Source organism: Capra hircus, chromosome 19 (genome assembly GCF_001704415.2).
Source record: "Capra hircus breed San Clemente chromosome 19, ASM170441v1, whole genome shotgun sequence".
NCBI classification, from domain to species: domain Eukaryota; kingdom Metazoa; phylum Chordata; class Mammalia; order Artiodactyla; family Bovidae; genus Capra; species Capra hircus.
Genome location: NC_030826.1, coordinates 17727748 through 17753822, shown reverse-complemented (window position 1 = coordinate 17753822; position 26075 = coordinate 17727748). Strand labels below are relative to the sequence as shown.

The window sequence follows — 26075 nt, the reverse complement described above, 5'->3', positions numbered from 1 at the left end:
GGAATTCCTAGCCGTCCAGTGGTTGGGACTCCGCGTTTTCACTACTGAGGATGCCGGTCCAATTCCTGGCGGGGTAACTTAGATCCCACAGGCGGCCGAAAAAAAGTATACGGTTTTAATTTTGCCACCAACTGCCTTAGTCAAAGCACATCTTCATCCGTGAAACTGAGCGTTAGACGTTTGAAATCGGCAAACTCCCCGCTACTTTGAGATTCTCGATCAAACAGTCCCGCCTCCCGCAGGTTTGGCAAAGAAGTATTTTGGCCCTCTGGGCTCACCGTCCGCGCAGCGTCCGGAAGCAACCTAAGCTCCGCCCCCTGCGCTCCAGTCGGCGCGAAAACCCAATTGACAAGAACTCCCTCCGAAGCCCAGGGGCTGGTTCTGTGTTCGACCTGCTTTTCCCGCGGGACCGCCAGCCCCGATCACACAGGACTAGAGCGCCCGCCTTGGGGGCCCCCAAGCTCATCGACCACGCTCGAGGGTTCTCGCTGCCCGCGCTTTCTTACCGCCTCTTCCCTCGTTCAACTCTGCTGAGCTGGGCCCAGCCTCTGCGACCACCCCGGGCCGCGGGCGCGGGGGAGTCCGAGGTGGACCCCGCGGCCCAGGTCCTCTCTCCTGCTGGAGTCGGCCGCCTCCATGGCCTCCAGACAAGCCGGGCCGGGCCGCTCAAGGTCCTAGGAACTGGTATTCCGGAGAGCAGGGAGCATGGTGGGGGTCCTGGCCATGGCGGCGACAGCTGCTCCCCCTCTGGTGAAGGACTACGAGATTGAGGTGAGCTTGAATATCTCCGTTTGTGAGGAGTGATCCCAGTTTAGAACCTATGAGGGCAAAGGAGGGACCTGGTGAGGCCCCACAGAGTTGTGACATTGTGTGCGACAATTGCTGGGGTGTATCGTTTCTTGAAGACGTGATAGGTCCTGACAAACGTTAGGAGTGTGATGTTTGCGGGGACTTCAGGATGCCTTGTTAAGGACCAGTTCCCAGATCCTGAAATGTTGAAACTGGATGTTTTGGTCTTGGTTAATGTCATGAAGGATCCCATGGTCTAGTTTGAGTTTATGATAAAGAAGCAGAGAACTGTAACGTTGAAAAGAATCTTTGAGTTCTACTTGTCCACCCAAATCCACCGGCTCTAGGAATACCGATTAGATTGTCACTACAGGAATCAAACAGAACCCTTCATTTAAAAGTCACTTTCTCATTCTTCTATAGCTTAAGATACTGCAGTTAGAAGTCCCACCTTGCCATACTGTTATTCTCTTGTGTTCATCAAGTTTCAGGGAAATGTACTAGCAGTTGTTATAAAGAGCTTCTAACACCATGAAGTAGTGAAGTAGCATCTTAAAGTAGATGGTTGCTGTTTTTTACACCTTTTCATCTCAGGCTGGCATTCTATCTGATGTATGTATGCACTGTATGTGTGTCCTTGAAGTGAGCCAAGATGTACAGTCACTTATGTAACTGGGACTCTTTCTTTTTAGAATTGAGTTCTGTTGTCCACTTGTTATTAATTGTTATGCTGGTGCTTGTTTGCTAAATCAAGGCACTTGCTCTGCTTGTCTTAGGTGTGAAAAGAAATTTTAATACTGGAATCACACAGTTCTTGCTTTTTGTTTGGGCAGTTTTCCTGTCTTTTTGTTACAGTTTCTGCTTTTTATGCCCAACTTAGAGGGTTATTTCATAGTAATAGTATTTACTGTTCAGTATTGGTAGAGTATATCAACTCTGTGATGAGGTGTTATTATCTGTATTCTGTGGATGAGAGGTTAAGTAGTAATTAAAAGTAAGTTAAACTAGGTTGTTGTTGTTCAGTCATTAAATTGTGTCTGACTCTTTGTGACCCCATGAATTGCAGCATGCCAGGGGGGCATGCCAGGGGGTCCTGGCCGTGGCGGGGACAGCTAGCCCCCCTCTGGTGAAGGACTATGAGATTCCCTGAGTTTGCTCAAACTCACATCCATTGAGTCAGTGATGCCATCCAACCATCTAAATTAGGTTAGAAGAAGTAAATTAGAAAACTAAAAGTAATTTGCTTAAGGTCCCACACTAGTAGATGACAGAACCATCACTTGAACTTAAATCTGCCTAACTCCAGAGCCTATGGTATACTGCCTCTGATACCAGTTCAGGATAATAATACTAACAACTAAATAGTATTTTCTTCTAATACATTTATCACTTCATTTTAAGAGGTAAAATTTTAATGTCTGTAATTTATTTTGCCTTATATTTATACAAAGGGTTAGAAATTTGCCCCAGTACTTTTTATTAACTAATTCTTTGCCCACTGACTTGAGTGCTGTTATTATCATATGCCAATTCTTAAATATCCAAGTCTTTTTCTGGTTTTCTAATCGGTTCTGTTCAGTTGCCTATTCATGCATCAGTGCTATGCTTTAATCATGATAGCTTTATAATACATGTTAATTTTCTAGAAGTATAATTTCTTGATTACTTATCTTAAAAAAAAAGGTTTCTTTATTATTCTGGCAAGTTTATTCTAACAAATGAACTGAAGGAAATTAAAAATAACGAAAAGACTGATGGAGTTTTTTTATAAGGGCAATGACTAGTGTAAGAGTCAGGCAGTAACTGTTTTAATCAGTTCAGTTCAGTTGCTCGGTCATGTCTGACTCTGCTACCCCATGGACTGCAGCACGCCAGGTTTCCCTGTGCATCGGCAACTCCTGGAGCTTGCTCAAACCCATGTCCATCGAATCGGTGGTGCCATCCAACCACCTCATTCTCTGTTGTCCCATTCTCTTCCCGCCTTCAGTCTTTCCCAGCATCAGGGTAAAACTCCACAGTACTGGAGTTTTAGTTTCAGATCAATCCTTCCAATGAATATTCAAGACTGATTTCCTTTAGGATTGACTGGTTTGATCTCCTTGCAGTCCAAGGGACTCACTCTCAAGAGTCTTCTCCAACACCACAGTTCAAAAGCATCAATTCTTCGGCATTCAGCCTTCTTTATAGTTCAACTCTCACATTTGTACATGACTACTGGAAAAACCAGAGCTTTGACTATACTGACCTTTGTCAGCAAAGTAATGTCTTTGCTCTTTCATATGCTGTCTAGGTTGGTCATAGGTTTTCTTCCAAGGAGCAAGCATCTTTTTTTGTTTTAATAGCATATTAAAATACTGGAAAATCTTATTTATTTGTAGAAAATGCCCACTATAATTTTTGCTTAATTAGTAAATTTTGGGATCCTAGGCTTATTCCCTGTGTACCTGTTTCTTGGAAATAGTTAGAATAATTTGTTTACTTTTAGCTAAAAACCCATAAAGGGAATGGAAATAATATTTATAAAGTTCCTATCATGGGTCAGACTTTATGTATTTGTATGTAACATGTTCATTGCAAATTCTGTTGGAGTGTGTGGCACTATTTGAAGGTTATTAAATGAACAGAGGCCAACAGTAATTAATGTATTTGTACACAAATATGGTGTCCTTGAAACTTTCTATTGAAGTATACATACAGTAAAGTACACAAGTTATAATTGTGTAACTCAATGTGACATTGAGATTTGATTGTAGGTTTAAGTTTAAAGTTCTTTTTCTTCCTAATATATCATGTTTATCAAGTAAGGAAGCCTTCTTTTTTTTTTAGTCCCATTACATAAAATAATAAATCCATGTTTAAACTTTATAGTATTTTGCTTGAAATAAGTGCTTTTTTTCTTCTTTTAAATTGATAGGCATGCAAGAAGCGAAGGAAAGATGATGACAGAACTTCTTGCAGAACAATCACAAAGTATTTATCACCCATGGAGAAGACTGGAGACAGGGTTTTCTCCCCACCCAAATCCAATAATATTCTGGATTACTTTAGAAAGACTTCATTCACAAATGAGAAGACTCAGACAACAAAAAAGTGCAAGACAAAGTCATCCACACCATTGCCTGCTGACAGCGGCAAAGACTCTTTGGAAATGCTCTCAAATACACAGTGTAAGAAGAGAAGAAAGAGACTAAATTTATCTCATCGACGAAGTAGTATTAAAACTGAACATAAAACTCCAATTGACATTAACAGTGATGAGAGCAAAGAAGACTGTAGTTTAGATATCGATTTTGTGGAAAGTAGTACTTCCGCTTTACTTGACAAGAAACGTGTCGAGGTACTTGCAGAAAGTATTCAAAGTCTCAAAAAACATTCAAGCACTGTGACCTCCACAAAAAGTTCTAAGAAAGTAAATCCTAAACATGGGCCCTCAAAAAACGATCGCAGAACACTGAGAAAAAGGAAGCACCGAGAGGTCATAGGTCTATCTGAAAGCTTACCCTTAGCAGAGGAACTAAATCTCCTTAAAAAAGATGGTAACGATAGTAAACAGATAAGGCCTGCCCTAACTAATGAAATCAAAAGTGCTGTAAATGATGCTGAGCCTAGAGATCAAATGACTGAGATAGCCCCATTAAAGGATAGTACAGTAACTGTCTCATATGAGGAATTTTTAAAAAGTCACAAGGAAAATAAAGTGGAGCAGACACCAGACTCTACAGTGTCAATTTGTATTCCTTCTGAAACTGTTGAGGATACAGTCAGAAGTGGTTCTATGAGTGACCCTGAATCCTATGAAATTTCCCAACAGACCCGCTTTAAAACAGTCACTGTTCTCGCGCAGGTTCACCCTATCCCCCCCAAAAAGACAGGGAAAATACCCTCCATTTTCTTGAAACAAAAGCAGGTGGAAATGGAAAGTAGTCTGTCTGATCCTGAGAATGAACAGGCAGTTCAGAAAAGAAAATCTAACGTGGTTATACACGAGGAAGAACTAGAATTGGCGGTGTTGGAAACTGGAAGCTCTGATGCTGTGAAACCTAAATGCACTCCAGAAGAAAGACAACAGTTTATGAAAGCGTTTAGGCAGCCAGTATCAGATACACTTAAAAATGGAGTCAAGAAGTCTTCTGATAAGCAGAAAGAGCTCAATGAAAAATCTTTAAATGAGGAAGAAAACGATAGTAATTCTAAAAAAATCGTGGAAAATCCTAATATCCAAATGGTTTCAAATCATGGCAGTTCACAGCCCCACATTGATAAAGGAAGTTTTCCTAAGGAGAAAAGTAAAACACTGAAGAAAAAGAATAAAAAAATGTTAGAGACTGGTGGTATTCCAGCTGAAAATAGAGAGGGAAATGCTCAGGAAAAAGAAACAACTCTTTCCTTTAAAGAGAACCAAAATCAAAACAGTCTTAGAATGAGTTTAAGACAAAAGAAAACAGAACTCAAAAACAGCACATTATTTAACAGGGAAAGCCTTGTTTGTGAACGTACAGCAAATGATGACCCTTTAAAGATTTCCTCTCTGTGTAATAATAAGTCTTCAAAAAAAACCAGCTTACCAGTTAAGGATAAGGTTATACGGTCTAAAGCTGAGGCTGAAGACAGCTTGGGAAATGTCTCTACACCCAAATCAAGCAGAAGATCTGTAAGAAGTAGCAGCACGCCTGCTGCAATAATCGTTCGAGGTACTGATTCTGAAGATGCGCAAGAGGATAGTCCAGTCAAAGCTTCGACTCCAAAAGCAGCCAGCTTATCAGAGAAGCATCGCTTGTATACAGCGGAATTAATAACAATACCTTCTGATTCAGAGAGTCCTATTAGGTAAAAGTTCTGTTTTGTTCTCCGGTTCTGAATATTCTGTGTAAGTTATTAAATTCGAAGGAAAAGACGTCAAGCACTGGAGAGTAGTTTGGTGTTTTTTTCCCCCCTAGAACACAGCTTACTTATAAGAAAAAGAAAACAGGGTTTCAAAAATGTGGCTTATTTTCCATACTTAAAGTCAGGCATGCTTTCAGAGGAATTCTGGATGTATTTTAGATGAGCTTTACACTCTTGTTTATCATAGTTGGTAATTCCTGGAGGAATATCCTTCAAATAAGAATTCTGTGCATTTAGCAAACATGAGATTAAAAATAAGTTATAGAACTTTAGGTAAACAGAGCCATATACTATGAGGTATATACTTGCATGCTGGTTCTGGCTAATGTAAGATTTTTGAAGTGAAGTGAAGTGGAGTGAAAGTTGCTCAGCCTTGTCCGTCTCTGTGACCCCATGGACTGTAGTCCATAGAATTCTCCAGGCCAGAATGCTGGAGTGGGTAGCCTTTCCCTTCTCCAGGAGATCTTCCCAACTCAGGGATTGAACCCAGGTCTCCCACATTGCAGGCGGATTCTTTACCAGCTGAGCCACGAGGAAGACCCAGGAATACTGGAGTGGGTAGCCTATCCCTTCTCCAGGGGATCTTCCCGACCGAGGGATGGAACTGGGGTCTCCTGCATTGCAAGCGGATTCTTTACCAGCTGAGCTATCAGGGAAAATAAGAAAGATCTTAGGGACTAATTTTCTGGAAAGCTTAAGATTTACAAAAGAAGCTTTATGTTTTCTAAGAGTTTAACATTGAGTTTGGCTTACATTGGAACCAGTAACTTGAAACTAATGGAGGGTTTTATTTTTTTTGTTTTGTACTTCAGGACTGTCCAGAAATTAGACCTCTAGTTAGTTGTTTACTAAATTTAATTGAAATTCTTAGACATTATAATCATAAAAATATTTGTCAATATCTTTCTGGTTTGCTTTCAGAATGAAATTCACCAGAATTAGTACTCCAAAAAAATCTAAGATAAGGTTTAAGAAATCTGAAGCTGCTGATGAAGATTTTGAGACTCAGACTAGAAAGGTAATTGAAATATTAGGGAGTCCTGTAAGTGGTATTCTGTTTTCTAAAACAACAACCACTACTTTTGCAAGTGATACGCCAAAAGAAGATTCACATAATTCATAGACTCCTTTATGTTAACTACAACCCTTTGCTGTTTTCGACTGTTCACTTCGTGAGTTAGCTTGTTAAAAAATCAATATATCTTATTGTGAGATGAAAGCAATTGATAAAGATCGTGTAGTTTACTTAGAAAAGGTGTTCTCTTTTTAAAAATTTATTTATTTATCTGTTTATTTAGGCTTGTCCAGGTCTTGGTTGCAGCATGTGGGATGTTTAGTTGGAGCATGCAAACTCTTAGTTGTGGCATGGGAGATCTAGTTCCCTGACTAGAGATTGAACCTCCACCCCCTGCGTTGGGAGTGTAGCGTCTCAGCCACTAGACCGCCAGGGAAGTCCCAGAAAAGATGTTCTTAATCACAATTATATTCCAATCATTTTCCTTAAGGCTGGTTACAGAAATAAGCATGATTGAATTTTTGTTTTATTTCTCTAGATGAGAGGCTAAAAAGTGGGGTCTCTCAACCCTGGTACTGTTAGCATTATGGGCTGGATAATTCGTTGTTGTGGGGGACTGTCTCATGCATTATAGGGTGTTTAACAGTAACCCTGCTGTCTACACGAGATGCCAGTGGCAGTCCAACTCGCCCAACATTGGCAACCAAAAATATCTCCAGACATTACTAAATATCCCTGGGAGGGAAAAATCACCCCACCCAGTTGAAAACCACTACCACTATCCTGAATGGAGAATGTGTAGGAATAGTTTAGCTGCTTTTGTGAAACAGACTGCTTATCCCCTCTGTGAAAGAATTGGATTCTCTCTTGGGTGAGTAGATACAAATGTGTGTGTGTCTAAAAAACTACCAGGGTGATTCTAATGTAATTCTTGGGAGAAAGCCCCCTGCCACAGAAAGTTGGTATCTCCTTTGTTTTTCTTTAACAGCTGTCTTTTTTTTTTTTTTTTGACAGCTTATCACATTCCAGGTATTATGCTTAGTACTCATACCATTAATCTCATGAAGTAAATATTTAGCCCTCTTTTGAAGGACAGTGGTGCCAAAGAAGGTTAAAACGTTTTTGAGAGTTGAAGTGATACACAGTGCATTTTAAGCTGGGGGCATGGGAAGAGGGCTACCAGAAGCTGATAAATAGGAAGAAAGTAGAGAACTATCAGGACGGAAGTTGCTGTTACATTAGGAGTAAGTAAGAGCTGGCAGGACAGGCAGCTCGGTCTCAAAGGAGGGTGTTGGAAACTATTTTTTGAGGTGATAGGATTATGGTTGATTTTAATTTCCTTCATTTTTCTGTTTTCTTTTTTTCTATAAATAAGAACTTTTAAAAACTTTAATCAGAAAAATAGCTATTAAGAAAAAAACAATTTCAAGTAATAGTAGAACTTGCCAAAATGCACGTGTGTTTTTTTTCCCACACATTTACTAAAACAGATCTCTTTGTTAACTTGTTCAGTGATGGAGTTGTTAATTTAAATTAAGCTGTATTATTACCCTAAGGTTTATCACCAGCCTGTCAAAACTTTTGCTACCAGAACAACAGATATCTATCACTCTACTCCTGTAAAGCAAATCCCTAACATTCCTAACCTCCTTATGTACTGAATATCCATGCCTGTTCTTTTTCATTTTTTTATGCCTATTCTCTTCAACATTTTTTAAAAAACATTTTAAAAGTTTTGAAGAAATAACAAACGTTCGTTTAAAAAACACAGTAGTATATACATATAAAAATGAAAGCTTTAAAAAAATTTTTCCCTCTTATTCTGTAAGGGTAACCCACTTTGAATAGTTACAAGTTTATTAGTCCAGACGTTTTCCTGTACTTAGAGATCGTGTAATGTAAACTGTTTTATAGCTTGTTTCCAATATGTTTTTAATACAGATATAAAACCTTACAAACTCAAAATATGGAAAACACATTATCTGGAAGATAATATTTGAATACACAGAGTCGCTTAGTACGTCAGTGACAGAGCCAGACCTGCAGGGTAGACTTTGCTCTTTTCTATGCCTACTGCCCTTTCAATTTCTCTCCAAAGGATTCAGCCTAAAAGTGACTAAAAACGAAGAAAAGATGCCATGAAGATGGAAATAACCAACCATTCCAATCTGTACAGACATCTTTTTTTTTTTTTTTTTTGTAATTTTTGTACACAGTCATCTTTCTGGGTGTTTTTTAACAAATGTAATTATGTTTATCTGGATAGCTTTCAAGTAAAAAAATGAAGGCAAACCAAGTATAATTAGACACATTTTAATTTCATTTCCATGGTAAAGTTTGAATGGGCGTTTTTTTGGTCCTTTATTTAGTGTGATCTGTGATTATATTTTTCCATTATGTATATATTTAGTGGATTTCAGTTTTTAGAGCACTTTCAGGCTCATAGCAAAGCTGAGCAACAGGTGCAGGTTTCCCATATACCCTCTGCTGCCACATAGGCAAAGCCTCCCCCGTTATCAGTATCAGAATAGTGCACTGGTTATCGTTGGTGAACTTAGATTAATACAGCATTGTCACCCAATGTCCATGGTTTGTTTATTTATTTATTTAAGTCTTTCCAAAAAACATTTATTTATTTATTTAGACTTGCTTTGCAAGGGCTGTCTCTAGTTGCAGCAAGTGGGGGCTACTTTTTGTTGCGGAGCCCAGAATTCTCTTGTGGGGCCCAGGCTCTAGAGCCCTGGCTTCAACAGTTGTGGGAATGGGCTTAGTTGCTCCGTGGCATGTAGAATCTTCTTGGACCAGGGTTCAAACCCATGTCCCCTGCATTGGCAGGCAGATTCTTATCCATTCCGCCACCAAGGAAGTCCTCATAGTTTAAGTTAAGGCTTACTCTTGGTGTTGCATAATCTGTGGATTTAGATAAATGTATACTGACATGTATCCACCGTTATATTAATAGTACCGTCCAGAGTAGTTTTGCTGCCTTAACAATCCCTGTTAAGGGATTGCTCTGCCTGTTCATCCCTTCCTTTTCCCCTGACAACCACCTGTCTTTTTACTCTCTAAAGTTTTGTCTTTTCTGTTTTTTCTGTTATTAAATATAATTTGCCAGAAACCTAAATTATTATTTCACATTTGTGTTTAGGTAAGCCGTGCTTCAAAAAATGTATCAAAAGCAAAACAATTGATTGAAAAAGCAAAAGCTTTGCATATTAGTAAGTCAAAATCTACTGAAGAAGTAGTGACACCTTTAAGGCGTTCGTCTAGACATCAGACGCTTCCTGAAAGATCAGAAACAGAAGTAAGTATTACAGATATTTAGTGGTATAAATTTTGTTGTCTTCTGTTGGAAATGAGAGAAGGAAACCATCATAAAATTATAAGATAGAGTACTTGTAGGAAGCCTTGAAGTGGTAGGAAGAATATAATTTTCCATTCTTTTTTAAAGGACTTTGGCTCTCTTTTGCCCACAGAATACAATCTGAATCCTTATTGTCATTCAAGACCCTTCATACACAGAACTAGCTCCTAACTTTCCTCAAAACAACCCCCTTCCTCAAATACACACTTTTCACTCTGTCTTACTAAATTATTCATTTATCTCCAAAGGGTACAGTTTTAACTCTTTTCAGTTTGTAGTTTCAGCTTAAAATGTGTATTAGGTACTCAGTCCTACTGGAGGAATTCCTACTTAGATTTTAAGATCCTGCTAAATGCTACCATCTTCTGTTTTTTAAAAACTACAACAACAACAATTTATAGACATATAGCTTTATTAGAGAGATATAACTTTCATACCATATAGTTTGCTGTTTAAAGTATGCAATTCAGTCATAGAGTCGTGCATCCATCACCAGATCAATTTTAGAACATTTTAATACCTCCAAAAGAACCCCCATTGTCCTTAGCTGTCACCCCCCAATCTCCCCTCCCTCAGCCCTAGCCAAACCATATAGATTTGTCTGTTCTGGACATTTAATGCAAATGACATATTATCACATATAATACTGTGTGATCCGTTGTATCTGGCTTCTCTCATTTAGCATAATGTTTCAAAGGTTCATCCATGTTGTAGCATTAGTGTTTTCTTTCTTTTTATTGCCAAATAATACCCCATTATATGGAAATACCACATGTGGTATACGGAAATACCACAACTAACGTCCATCAGTTGTTGGACGTTAAACTAGCTCTCCCTCTGTCCTCTAAACCCTGGTTCTAACCTTGATGCCATCTCTAGAGTTTCATTTGTCTATGTTTCAAGGGCCTGCTCTTGCCTATGCATAGTAGATACTCAGAGATATATACCGACCATATGAGTACTTACCAAACTTCATCTAATATTTTTCTAGGATATATAGTTCTGAAAGGGGATAGCTAGAATTTTTATAGCTTGGTTGTATTGATTCTTTTATCTGGAATATAGTTTGTTAGTTGCTTCTTTAAAACAGAAAACTATGATCATAAATCTTTTTGATCATGTGAACTTGTATGGTGTAAGCACAGACTACTGCCATTCATGTCATGTATTTTTTGTATCAAATAGTTTCTGACAGGGAGATGTATGAAATTACTAATGTGATTTTCTTTTCTATGACTTCTAGCACTATAATCTTTTTGAAATTGTAATAACATCATGTTATTAAAAATTTTTTTTCTTATTCTTAGGACTCTCTAATAATAATAAGTTCAAGTCCTCCTAGTCCTCCTCCTGTAAAGCATCCTGAGAAAAATCAGAAGAAACTTCAGTGTCTGAATGATGTGTTAGGAAAAAAACTTAACAAGACTCCTAAAAATGTCCCTGGTAATCAGATTTGATAATATCAATGGTGAACATTAGGAGGTCTGAGGGGGATTATATAGTTCTGAATTTTAATTTAATTTAAATTTCTTGTCTTATAACCTTTTAATTATATTAAATATTTATTTTGATGAATAAATGAGTGAAGTTATAGTGTAGTTAGTAAAGAGTTTTACAAAGAGTGAGTGAGTATATTTTAAGTGATTGCATTTCTTTGTATCTATTTAGCCTCAGTTAACTTAGTGATTCTGAAAGCTGACTGATCATCAAAATCATCTGGATAAATTTAAAAAAATGTTAAATTTTTAGGTCCTTTCCTAGACATTACTGACCAAGAGTCTCTAGAGGTGGGTTGTGGGAATCTGTAACTTAGAAAAAAGCTTCCCAGGGAATTCTGATATTGATATTGCCAGATATCAAAATATATATATTGATATATATTTTTTCTATATAATGAGTTGAGAAACCAACTCATTATATAGAAAAATTTTAGTTAAAAAAATTTTTTAAGAGTTCTGAAAGTAATTGAAGGTAAGTGGAGATGATAAGCCTTGATACTAACCTAAGTATTTATTTTTCTAAGGAAAAGTGAAAGTCGCACCTTTATTTCTTACTAGAAAGACTCAGAAGACAGCTGATCCCACCCTTGGTTTTGATGAAAGCAGGTCAGTCTGACACAGATTTTAAAATGCCAAAATATGCTATGGAATGTACTTTGTACTCATTTACTTTGATGAGAAATATTTAAATTATCATTTGAAGCTTTAATAAGTCCATTTTAAAAGATGACAATGTTGACATTGCTACAACTGCAATTTGAAGATCTTGATCTTTTGCAAACATTTTGTGGCCACCTCTAGACAGACTAGTGGAAAAATAAATAGGCAAACCAAAAATACCAAAAAGCTGATTTATGAACCTAGTAAATATTTAAATATCCATTATGTACCAGGCACTGTGTTTGGTACTAGGAATATCATGGAAGTAAGGCACATTCCCCATCCTCTTGACTGGTAAAGAACCTGCCTGCCAGTGCAGAAGACGTAAGAGACTCAGGTTTGATCCCTGGGTCAGGACGATCCCCTAGAGAAGGAAATGGCACCCCACTCCAGTGTTCTTGCCTGGAGAATCCCATGGACAGAGGAACCTGGAAGGCTACAGTCCATGGGGTCGCAAAGAGTTGGACACAGCTGAGTGATTTAGCACACACACACCGTCTTCTTGAGGCTTACATTTTAGAGGAAAGACAATCTCTGATTAAGCTTTAACTGAGCCAACAAGTGAAGAATTGGAGTTGTGCTAAGGAGAGGTACAAAGTTCTATTAAATAGATTTGGTCTGGATAAGAAAGGATTCGCTGAGGAAATGATGCCGGAACTGAAGGATGAGCAGGAGCTCATTGGGGAGGAGCAGTGGTCCATCCAGAGGGACCATCCAGAGTCCCTGTGACTGCAAGGAGCATAGTAAATACAGGAAGTTGAAGGAATGTCCCTGTGACTTGAGCACAGTGAGCAGAGTGTGAGATTATGCTGGAGAGGTGGTACCAGCCCATGTGGGTAGGACCTTTAGGACACATGAATGGATTTTGTCACTATGCTAAGAGCAATGAGAAGCAGTCAGAGGGTTTTAAACATGAATGGAAACTTAAGCATTTGAATTTTGAAAGTTTAATCTGACTACTGGATTAATTTGGCTGTTGTACAGAGAATGGGATAGAGGAGGGATTAGAGTGGATACAGGAGTCCTGGTGAGAGATAATGAAAGTGTGGACCCAAGTGTTGGAGAGGATGTATGAAAGATTTTAGGAATGACATTTATTTGTTAATTTTTTGCCACACCATGTGGCTTGTGGGGTTTTAGTTCCCCCACCAGCAAGTGAACCTGTGCCCTTGGTAGTGAAAGCGTGAAGTCCTGACCAGTGGACCACCAGGGAATTCCCTAGGAAATAAATTTAAGAACCCTTTATGATTAATTGGGCTTCCCTGATAACTCAGTTGGTAAAAACTCCACCTGCAATGCAGGAACGCTGGTTCGATTCCTGGATCGGGAATATCCGCTAGAGAAGGGATTGGCTACCCACTCCAGTATTCTTGGGTTTCCCTGGTGGCTCATCTGGTAAAGAATCTGCCTGCAATGCTGGAGACCTGGGGTGAATTAATTAGACAGGGGTGCTGGGGGTAGGAGAGTTGACGATGGGAAGATGACACCTAAGTTCTGATCTGGACTAGTGGGTTGCATAATGGAAGAAGACCAGGTTTAGGGACATTTATCTTATAGTGTATTTTTTTTAAGTGTTTATAACCTTAGCTATCCTTTTCTCACATTATTTTCTTAAAAGCCAAGATGCATCTGAAAAGTCTCAGGATTGTGATGTGCAGTTTAAAGCAAAGCGTGACTTCCTCATGAGTGGTTTGCCAGATTTGTTGAAACGACAAATTGCAAAGAAAGCTGCTGCGTTAGATGTGTACAATGCAGTGAGCTCCAGTTTCCAGAGAGTCCTTCATGTTCAGCAAAAAGACCATGGTGAGTTTATTATTACGAGATATTTTTAAACATCAGTAGCAATATGAAACTATGTAATTTGGTTTTAGGTGAGACAAAGGTTCAGGTATAATTCTTATGTGGAATTTAAAGTAGCTTTTTATCCTCTCTATTCCTGGGAAATCCCATCAACAGAGGACCCTGGTGGGCTACAGTCCATGGAGTCACGAAGAGTCGGACACGACTGAGCAACTAAACCAGCACTACCGCATCCTCTCTGCTGCAGCTTGGGCTGAGAAAGGGGGTGGGGCAGGAAAGCCGAAGCCCTTAACCCTGATGCCAGGGGAGGGCAGGCACGTGTGTGGAGCTGAAGTGAGTGCTCTCCAGAGAGGTGCTGTCTCCTTGAAATCTGAGCCTGTATGTGCACAGACCATCTTTTAAGAGTTTCTTAGAGGAACTCCATCCCTGTCTGTCCAGTCTGCAGCTCACTGTTTTAGAGAAACCTGTTTGCCTCCTTGCTGTAACAGCTTGTGCTGTTTGGCACCACACAAGTATTTTGTGAACCATCTCCTGGAGTTGGTAACAGGGAGCCGTGCTCCACTGTTCTAGCTCTCTCTACCCTCACATGTACTGCACTCGAGAGCAAGATGTTTACACAGACCTTGTAGGATGGTGTTAACTTGATCTTGATCTAATTCTCTGTGGATTCAAGCGCTCTGGTAACCACAGTCTTTCTTTACCTATTTAGTTTTTATAAATGCTAATCATATACAAAGCCTTCTATCTTTGCTTTGTTGTTGTTCCTGGAAAGTGTTAGTCACTTCAGTCATGTCTGACTCTTTGTGACCCCATGGACTCCGTCCATGGAATTCAGAGGCAAGAATACTGGAATGGGTAGCCATTCCTTCTCCTGCGGATCTTCCCAGCCCCGGGATCACCGGGGTCTCCTGCATTGCGGGCAGACTCTTTACTGTCTGAGCCACCCGGGAACCCCCCTGTTGTTGTTCCTACCTAGTGCTTTTTGTCAGGGCAGAAGCAGTTATGTTCTTCTCAGCTGGCTTTGTGGTTCGGTTTGGTGTAGTCCCTCTACTCATGAAATGTTCACTATGTTCTGTTCTCGTTTCTTTTCCTTTTATGTTTCTGACCTTGATGGTTTTTGAGTTTTAGTTAGCCTGTCCTTTCTCTGTTGTATGGAGAAGTTCCCAGTCAGCCTTTCTAATAATATTCTACTTTACCTTTTCTCTCAGTTCCTCTATGGCCATTCAGTGGATGAAACCTTTCTTGTTACTTTCACCAGCTCAGTTTTATAAAGCATTTTCTAATAGTATGTTCAACTATAGAAATTAGTTATACTTTTCCTTAGGATATGCCCATGATCACCTAGTAACAGAATCTGGATTTCAGGATGCTAATTGCCCCTGAAATTTTTAACCTGAGTAGCAAGGTTGATTTAAAAAAATGAAAAATGTGCTAATATTTGCTTATTTTTAACAATTGGGAGGGAAGACTAGGTAATTTTTATTAACTTGTTACAGGTGAGGATTTTGTTCCTGGGTACTCCTTTGAATTTTGAAACTTTTGTGTTAACTGTGTAGTTGTTGTTGAGTCTTTTTGTGTTTGTTGACTTGGCATTTGGTAAATGGATAAGAATGTGAAGAATGAAGGTATTTAACGTTACTTTTCTGTTTTTCTTTAGGGTGCCATTTGTGGCGTTTGAAACCACCCACTTCTCCTCTCTTAACTAAACTTAAAGAACTAAATACTAAAGTAATAGATCTCTCAAAATGTGTTATGGCTCTTGGTGAATTTTCAACATTGAATTCAAATTCGAAAAGTAATAATTCCACTGTTGTGGTAAGTATGAGAGCAGTCAACATTAGAGGATGTTTTCTTCACTTTTTTCAGAGGGAAAAAAATTTACGTGTCTACTATTGGAGCCTAAAGATCATCTCTTCCTGGAGTCCAATTTTAAAAAATAAATCCCAATTGAAATATAAATCTCTTTTAAATTCTCTGAGAGCTTTAAAAACATTTTAAGGGTTAATGATAGGCAGTTTCAAAAAGAATATTAGATTATATAGCACATTTAGATACTTTGTCAGTCAAAATTCTACTCTAATAAATGTATAAAATACAATTCGTTTAAAAAATAAAAATAAAAATATGAACTAAGTCCTTCTAAAGCTATGCAAATGCAGCTTTGCTGTCAAGGGTTGTATTTAGTGACTAAAGTTAATCCTACCCTGATGTGGACTTATAAACAGAAAATAATTGGTAGTATTCTGATTAAAATATTATTAGAATGTGAGTTTAATTGAACATTGGTTTTTTATTGCAGTTTATGGGGAGAAGGAAAGATTTGACTGAAGAAGCAAGAAATCTTTTGTTGGAGGAAATTAGGTGGTCAAATCCCAGATTTCCTTTGAGGAAATACTTCTCTTTGCTTCTAAAAAAGCGAACTGAGCACCAGGTACTTTCTGAGTGTCATTGTAAACAAGGTTAGTGATAAATATTATCATTTCCATTAACATTTCAGTTTTGAAAATGCTGAGGTTAGCTGTTAACTCTTGGAAGTGGTCACCACTGAGAGAACTTTTCTTGTGGTTGACAGTGAGGTTTGTTCAACTAAAGTAAAGCATATTATGTGATGCATTGTTGGCCTCTGCTGGCTTCCAGAGTGGCCAACCCCAAAACAGCTTTAATTATGTTAAAATACTAATAATTTATTTAAGGAAAGTCTTAGATGAGGTAGTTTTTATAGCCTGTTCAAAAGGCAGTCTAAATAACAAGATAGCAACTAGCTTTCAGCATCCAATATTTGATTCTTGGCTTTTCATTTTATAGTAATAAGGCTATTGGGTATTTTGAAGTGATATTAAGATTATTAGGTAATAAAATTAGTTTTCTGTTGATTGGTAAACACATGCATTTCTGTAATTTCCCAAATAGAAAGTCCACAACTTGAACCCATTGTCAGCCGAAAAGAAACCAAAAGGAAACGAGTGGAAATGGAAAATCATAAATCCAAAAGAAGGAAACCAAATGAATATTTAGAAAGTCCAAGAAAGATAAATGGGAAACCAGAAGAACTTGACAAAAGAAACAACTCCAGTGGGATAAAGCTAGATTCTTCCAAAGGTTTGCTTCCTAAAACATCCAGGAAGAAACAAACAGCTTTGAGTACAAGGTGTAAAGTGGAAACAACAGTAGAAGATCCTGATGTTCTGATAATAGATGATGACAAAGAGTCTTCATCAGAAGGGTCTTCTATTCCAGGTAAATTAGATTCTTTTCTCCTTCTGGTCCTATACGTTTTTTGTTTGTTTTCAACCTCTCATTTTCCCCCTCTTTTTTAATGTGTGCTCATTGCAGCATTCAAACAAAATAAGACGTGGAAGCCTCACTGATTAGGGTCTTACAGATAAACCACATTTAACAGATTTCTGTTTGGCCATTGATTTTTCTGTGCTTCCCTAAATACGTATGCCTTTTTAAAAACTTAGGATCACACTCTATCTATTATTTTACACCTGTTTCACTGATTTTTCTGACATAGTCCCGTTTGGTTATCTAGCGTATCTGGAGTATTCTATTGAACTAACTAATTTATTCATTTAGAGTATGTTTTGATCATTTGTACAGCAAGTCTTTTTTTTTTTAGTTGAAGTATTCTTGGTTTACAACGTTGTGTCAGTTTCAGGTATGCCGCAAAGTGAATCAGTTATACGTGTACATAAATGCATTCTTTCCTTTAGCTTGTTTTCCCGTGTGGGCCATTACAGAGTATTGAGGAGTGTTCCCTGTGCTATATAGCCGACTCTTACTAGTTATCTGTTTTATATATAGTAGTGTGTATATGTCAATCCCAGTCTCCCAGTTTATCCCTCCTTCCATCTGTGATTGTGCTTCGGTTTTGTAAAAATGTTCATTTGTTCCCTTTTTTTAGATTCCAGATAAAAGCGATATCACATATTTTTCTTTCTGTGTCTGTCTTACTTCACTCAGTATGACAATACTTGATCTATCCATCTATAATTCTTTTAAACTATTTTCATGCATTGCTCCACTAAATGAAGTGCAGATTCCTTAACCCCACAAATTCCATGGGCATTTTGATTTTGCATTAGTATGTAGGTTAACTTGAAGGGAACTGGTATCTTCCCAATGTTGTCTTCTCTGTCAGGAGTGTAGCCTCTCTCCATTTACTCAGGCTGACCTTATAGAAGGTTCCAGTGTATCTTTTTAGTGGTCAAGAAGAGGCTTCGTGAAAAGGATGCTACATTTGTCCTTTAGACATTTCTTATAGTACAAATTATTTTTCATAATTTGCATTTCTTAAAGAAAGGCAATACCAAAGAATGCTCAAACTACTGCACAATTTCATTCATCTCACATGCTAGTAAAGTAATGCTTAAAATTCTCCAAGCCAAGCTTCAGCAATGCATGAACTGTGAACTTCCAGATGTTCAAGCTGGTTTTAGAAAATTCAGGGGAACCAGAGATCAAATTGCCAACATCTGATGGATCATCGAAAAAGCAAGACGAGTTCCAGAAAAACATCTATTTCTGCTTTATTGACTATGCCAAAGCCTTTTACTATGTGGATCACAATAAACTGTGGAAAATTCTGAAAGAGATGGGAATACCAGACCACCTGACCTGCCTCTTGAGAAACCTATATGCAGATCAGGAAGCAGTAGTTAGAACTGGACATGGAACAACAGACTGGTTCCAAATAGGAAAAGGAGTACGTCAAGGGTGTATATTGTCACCCTGCTTATTTAACTTATATGCAGAGTACATCATGAGAAACACTGGGCTGGAGGAAGCACAAGCTGGAATCAAGATTGCCAGGAGAAATATCAATAACCTCAGATATGCAGATGACACCACCCTTATGGCAGAAAGTGAAGAAGAACTAAAGAGCCTCTTGATGAAAGTGAAAGAGGAGAGTGAAAAAGTTGGCTTAAAGCTCAACATTCAGAAAACCAAGATCATGGCATACGGTCCCATCACTTCATGGCAAATAGATGGGGAAACAGTGGAAACAATGGCTGACTTTGTTTTTGTGGGCTTCAAAATCACTGCAGATGGTGATTGCAGCCATGAAATTAACAGACGCTTACTCCTTGGAAGAAAAGTTATGACCAACCTAGATAGCATATTCAAAAGCAGAGACATTACTTTGCCAACAAAGGTCCATCTAGTCAAAGCTACAGTTTTTCCAGTGGTCATGCATGGATGTGAGAGTTGGACTGTGAAGAAAGCTGAGCGCTGAAGAATTGATGCTTTTGAACTGTGGTGTTGGAGAAGACTCTTGAGAGTCCCTTGGACTGCAAGGAGATCCAGCCAGTCTATCCTAAAGGAGATCAGTCCTGGGTGTTCATTGGAAGGACTGATGCTGAAGCTGAACCTCCAATACTTTGGCCACCTGATGGGAAGAGCTGACTCATTGGAAAAGACCCTGATGCTGGGAAAGATTGAGGGCAGGAGGAGAAGGGGACGACAGAGGATGAGATGGTTGAATAGCATCACTGACTCAATGGACATGGGTTTGGGTGGACTCCGGGAGTTGATGATGGACAGGGAGGCCCAGTCTGCTGCAGTTCATGGGGTGGCAAAGAGTTGGACACAACTGAGCGACTGAACTGAACTGAGTGCTTTGAGTAACGTTTTTAATGTATACTTTTAAATCTTATAGTCATAAGACTATGGTGGTTAGCTTTTAAGGGGAACAGGTTTGATGAGAAGAATTTTCAATGTAAGGTTTTTAAAATTGCCTTTTTTGGCAGTTTATAAATATAAACATTTTTACAAATACTTATTGTTACATGAAACAATAATGTAAATGTATAAGAATATATGTTTATGTCAAGAAACAAAATACTTCAATACATATTTTTTTCTTTAGATTCTGGAATTGAAGACATGCTTTGGACGGAAAAGTATCAACCTCAGAACTCCAGTGAACTCATAGGCAATGAGCTAGCTATAAAAAAGTTACATAGGTTGGTAAAATTTATAAAGGAATTGAGAAATAGTTTATGAATCTAGTTTTACTATTTATTTATACTGAAATCTAGAAATTATGGGCTTCCCTGATGGCTCAAATGGTAAAGAATCTGCCTACAATGGAGGAGACTCAGGTTCGATCCCTGGGTCAGGAAGATCCCCTGGAGAAGGGAGTGGCTACCCACTCCAGTATTCTTGCCTGGAGAATCCATGGACAGAGGAGCCTGACAGGCTACTGTCCATGGGATCGCAAAGGGTCAGACACGCATGAACGACTAACACAACGCTAGAAATTATAAAGTTATACATCACAAGGTAAAATCTTAAAAAAAAATCCAAAGTGAAAAGTAAATGTACCTCTTTTCTCCTGTTTCTACTCCTTACTATTAACGATGTCTTATAAAACTTCCAGAAAAAAATTAATGCATATATTTGCTCTCCTTAACAGATAGGATCATATTACTACTAACTCAGGTCATAATCCTTTGTCTTCAATTCCCACCTCCAAAGAGTTCTGGAAATTGAAAGTTTATTAACTTTATTATATACATAATATTTATTATGACCTTCCCTGATGGCTTAGAGGTAAAGAATCTGCCTGCAGTGCAGGAGATGCGGGTTTGATCCCTGGGTCGGGAAGATCCCCTGGAGAAGGAAAAGGCAACCCACTCTAGTACTCTTGCCTGGACAGTCCCATGAACAGAGGAGCCTAGAGGGCTACTGTCCATGGAGTCAAAAAGAGTTGGATACAACTTTAGCGACTAAATAGCAACGACAAAAGTTCATTATATATTATCGGTCCCAACCAGAAATATCCAGTGATTATAGATGTACTGCCACAGACCCACTAAAGGTATTATGTGATATGTAGTATATGTTCCAAATTACATTTCTAATATCTGAAAAATCCTGAATTCTAAAACTCACCTGGCCCAAAGGATTTCATACAAGAAATTGGGAGCCATAATAATAAACACTTTGAGATTGGCATTGTTCTAAGTACTTGATAGCTCTTAGCTCATTTGATCCTTAGAATGATCCTATGAGGGTAAATACTGTTCCTCAGGAAGAATGAGTCCTAGAGAGGTTGAGTTACTTGTACGAGGTCATACATCTAAAAAGTGGTGGAGCTCAATTTAAACTCAGGCGGTCTAGCTCCAGATGAGAATTTAATCTTCCTACTCATAGCATGGTGTATTAGACATCTTTCAAGTCATCATACAGTCTATTCCATTTCTAAGTTTCTCTGTACTGGTTCCTTATGTGGCCATACCATAAAGTATCTTTTTCTCTACCGATGCACTTTTAAGTTTTTCCTTTTGGAGGCTAATTTAAACAATGTTGTAGTGAATATCCTTGCACATATTGTCTTGAGTATTTAGGCAAAATTACTTCATTTTAAAATATTCATGCCAGTGTAAACTTATTTTACTATATAGTTGATTCAAAAGCATCATGGAATTCTTAAAATGTAACAATATACCATACCTTCCCCCCAACAACCATTTTAACATACTGTCTAAAAACTATATTCTGTGGCTTATTTTTATTAACATACATTTTCTTTTGATAGTTGGTTGAAAGACTGGAAAAGAAGAGCTGAATTGGAAGAAGGACAGAATTTGAAGGGAAAAAGAGACGAGAAACAGGAAGGTATTTTGAGTCTTTTTTTTTTCCGTTTCACTGAACATTCTTAGAATTAGATTAGCTAAACACTTTTGTGAGGCTTCTTATTTGGTATCTTATGTTGAGTTTTCTCGGTTTTGTACATTGAATTGCCAACATTTATCGGCAGGAAGTTGTGGGATTTGGTCACCAGGTTTGGTGAGATAGAACTGCTGCCCATGCGGTTGTTTTATGTGTGTTTGAATGATTTTTCAGATTCGTTGGATAGCAGAGACTTCAAAGGCAGTTCAGATGATGAAGAAGAAAATCGCCTTTGTAATACCGTTCTTATAACAGGGCCAACAGGCGTGGGGAAGACTGCTGCGGTATATGCTTGTGCCCAAGAACTTGGATTTAAGGTTAGTATCAGCTCTAGTGGATGGATACTAATGTAATGAAATGAAAAGAAATATAAACCATTCTGCCCCTTTTCATGTATTCTTCTAGATATTTGAAGTGAATGCCTCTTCTCAGCGCAGTGGTAGACAAATTCTGTCTCAGCTGAAGGAAGCTACTCAGTCTCATCAAGTAGACAAGCAAGGTGTCAACTCACAGAAACCCTGCTTTTTTAATAGCTACAATATCGGCAGGTCACCAAGTAAGTGAATTATTTTCTTCAAATCATAGTCTTTAAGAAATGAAAATTTAAGAAAAGAATTTTAATAATCAATATTTTGTCATATTTTATCTCTTCCTACTTATATATGTGCCTTTCAAATTTTTCTCAGGTTTTATGTTTTAAAACAAATCTCATGACCATCACATAATTTTACTGATGTATATATATATATATACTTATTATTTAGCTCTAACTGATAAGGACTTTTTTAAAGCATAATTGCAATATCATAACCAGACTAACAAAGTTAACCACATACCTTAATTTGATCTGATGCATAGTATGATTTCAATTTTCTGTTGTTTCAAATGGTTCGTTCAAACCAGGATTCAAACAAAGTCCACACCTTAATGTCTCTTAAGTGTCTTTTCATTTCTCTTAACAACTCCTTCACTCTTTGTCTTCATGTTATTTGTTTGTTGAAGAACATGGGACATTGGTCATAAAAATGTCTCACATTCTGGATTTGGCTGACTATATGTACATGGTATCAGTTAATACATTCCTCTTCCTTGTATTTCTTATAAACTGGCAGTTAGATCTGTGGGCTTGATTAGATTCGTTTCTGTTTTGGTGCCGGTGTCCACTGGGGCTGTGCTTCCTGTGGTGTCATAGCAAGAGACACATAACAACTGGTTAACCACTTTTAGTGATACTAAGATATTTTTATTTTAAGATTATACCTCTTCCCTGGTGATGTTAAAATGTCTGATTTTTATGACATGATAGTGATATCTATGGTAATTTTTTTCAAAGCTCAAAATTTCCACTGATGTTTTTTCAAACATCTATGATACACAAGAAATATAAGATCTCTGAAGGTGAGGGTATAGAAAAAGAATAGGACACAGTCATGGATATGTGCACGTATGCTGGTATGTAAAGAAGATTCTGCTCTGAGTCCATTGATAATAACTAGTGCATGTAAAGGCTGAATTGGGTTACTTAGAGATCAGCAAAGGACAAGCTCTGGGATAAATGCCAGGCTACTGTCAGGCTTCTGAAAGGTGGACATCAGCCATTTGTTTTTAACTTTGTATCCATCTTTCATATCTAGAAAAACATATCGCTTGTAGTACCATTTACTGTGGGCTGAATCTAAGTTGGACTAGAAGGCATGTAATGTGCTCAGTGTACACCAATATCACTTTTCCTCCCGCCTTTAGTTGTGGCATATGAACGCTTAAATGCACCATGCAGGATCTAGTTCCCTGACCTGGGATTGAACCCAGGCCCCCTGCATTGGGAGAGTGGAGTCTTAGCTGCTGATGACCAGGGAAGTGCCCCTCTAGCTTCTTTTGACCTCTAGCAGATATAGACAGAGTGAATGGCGGGATTGTGAACATTATTTACTTCAAAAATGGAAAAGAGTATCTTTTCCAGATGATTGGCTTTATCTTCTCTACTGATAGGCTAACAATACAGTAATATTTAAACGTAAAGAGTATTTGACTATAAGAATGAAAAAGAATTTTTATATCTTTGCTTTTTAACTGGTATGAGTAGAATTATAGTGTGGATAACTCCATCTTGCCATCTGTTTAATTTTTAGAATATTTGTTTTTAAGTGCAGTTTGTTTTTGGCAGAAAAATTATGCTCCCCCAAGAAGGTTGTTACTTCACCAAGAAAACTTCCTCCGCCATCACCACAAAGTAGTGGACCTAAGCGAACACTTCCACCTAAAACTTTGGCAAATTATTTTAAAGTGTCTTCTAAGCCAAAAAATAATGAACAAATAGGAGCACTTCTGGAAAATAATAAAGGTAAGACACTAAATTGACAAAGAACCCTGATACATAAAAATTGGATCATATTTCATGAGTTCCTATTGTTATTTATTAAACGTCTGAAGGTCCTACTTGTAGCAGTCTTGATACTTTGTTTCAGTTTTGATAGGGGATTTCAGTTTGAGCTTATTCTGTGGAAATAGTCAATGTTCAATCAAAAGTTGATCTGAAAGAAGATAGGGTACTTATATACAATGAATATTATTCATCCCACTAAGAGAAACAAAATAGGGTCATTTGTAGAGACCTGAATGAACCTGGAGGCTATCATACAGAGTGAAGTAAGTTAGAAAACCAAATATCGTACATTAACGCATGTATGTGGAATCTAGAAAAATGGTACAGATAAACCTACTTCCAAGGCAGGAACAGAGACACAGATGTAAAGAAGAAACATGTGAACATAGCAGGGGAAGGGGAGGGTGGAATGAATTGTGAGATTAGGATTGACATACATACACTACCATGTGTAAAATAGATAGCTGGTGGGAAGCTGCTGTATAGCACAGAAAGCTCAGCTTGGTGCTCTGTGATGACCTAGATGAGTGGGATAGAAGGTTAGGGTGGGAGGGAGGTCCATGAGGGAGGGGATATGGAGCTCATTCATGTCATTGTACAGCAGAAACTCACACTACATTGTAAAGTAATTATATTCTAATAAAAAAGCTTATTTTATATAAAATATTATTTTATATGCAGGAATCAAAAATTCTTTTGAACAGAAACAAATCATTCAGACTAAATCTACAAACACAACTAATTCAAATGTCAAAGAGTTTGGGGCTGAGGAACCCAACAGAAAAAATGCAACATCCCTCATTCTTTTTGAGGAGGTAGGTTTACAGAGGTATATATTTGTGATATCTCCTGATAAAAGCTTATTCTAGAGGTTACTATATATGTTACTCTGACGATCTGTAAAACAGCCAAGAAAGTCAGGAATAATTGTGTCTATGACCCTGGTTCAATCCCTGGGTCGGGAAGATCCCCTGGAGAAGAGAATGGCAATCCACTCCAGTATTGTGGCCTAGAGAATCCCATGGACAGAAGAGCCTGGCGGGCTACAGTCCATGGGGTTGCAAAGAGACGGGTATGACTGAGTGACTAACACTCACTCATTTCAAATTAAAGTGAATAAAACTGTCAACCATAGAAGAATTTTTTAGGAACATGATTCATGCCATTTGATTACTGTTTGGAGTTTGTAAAATTATACTGGCCCATACTTATCCAGTTATATTAATAGGTAACTGTATTTCTTTGGTTTTAATGTTTGATAATTTCTTTACTCTCATAATAGTGTAAGACATTGTAAGCGTGGTGTGAAGTCACACTGTTTACAAATTCATAAATTTTGTCTCTGACATACAGTGTATCTACTGTGTATACATAACTGATACTCAAGTAAGTGTATTGTTACTCACTATGTCAGTATCCTAATAACCATTTTATTCTTAGGTTGATGTCATTTTCGAAGAAGATGCTGGATTTTTGAATGCAATCAAAACATTCATGGCAACCACAAAAAGACCTGTAATCCTTACAACAAGTGGTAGGTAACCAGTGATTTTACAATTAATTACTTTCGGTTAAAATATTTGGGGAAAACTTCTAATTTTGGTTAGATACATTGCTTTAGAAGTCTTCTGGTGAATTAAATTGGTTGTTTTTTCCTGAAGAGAAGGCTTCTAGATCATTTTTATTAATCAACTAAGAATTATTCAAATTTGCAATTGATTTGCAGCCTTCTGTAATTATAAAGCTTAATATATTAACTTGTAAATACCAATGACTTTAAAAAATGGGTACTACTTTGAATTACTATGTTGGGGTGTTAAGATATTTAGGATGCCAACAACAGCCTACCTACACAGATAAAGAAATTTATGGACAAGCCAGTGAAGGGGTTTTGGGAAGAAAAATAACAGATCTTTCTCTTTATCTCTTCCTCATACCTATAATTAGGTCACCCAACCTCATTTACTGGTCAGAATTTTTTATGGAACCTAACCTTTCTGC

The 26075-nt window shown here is 37.9% G+C and overlaps 1 protein-coding gene across 2 annotated transcripts in view; it reads left to right on the top strand.

The window, feature by feature from the left end:
* Positions 341-26075, top strand: part of ATAD5 (ATPase family, AAA domain containing 5) — a 35204-nt gene continuing 9469 nt past the window's right edge. For both annotated transcript variants that reach the window (XM_018064262.1, XM_013971957.2), the window contains exons 1-17: positions 341-771; positions 3704-5616; positions 6595-6691; positions 9837-9992; positions 11360-11495; positions 12076-12157; positions 13830-14014; positions 15669-15826; positions 16311-16470; positions 16922-17248; positions 19884-19980; positions 21558-21637; positions 21866-22008; positions 22097-22247; positions 23856-24032; positions 24756-24889; positions 25515-25608. In XM_018064262.1, coding sequence (XP_017919751.1) covers positions 706-771; positions 3704-5616; positions 6595-6691; positions 9837-9992; positions 11360-11495; positions 12076-12157; positions 13830-14014; positions 15669-15826; positions 16311-16470; positions 16922-17248; positions 19884-19980; positions 21558-21637; positions 21866-22008; positions 22097-22247; positions 23856-24032; positions 24756-24889; positions 25515-25608 — 4156 coding nt within the window. In that variant the 5' untranslated portion in view covers positions 341-705. The remainder of the gene's footprint in view (positions 772-3703; positions 5617-6594; positions 6692-9836; positions 9993-11359; positions 11496-12075; positions 12158-13829; positions 14015-15668; positions 15827-16310; positions 16471-16921; positions 17249-19883; positions 19981-21557; positions 21638-21865; positions 22009-22096; positions 22248-23855; positions 24033-24755; positions 24890-25514; positions 25609-26075) is intronic.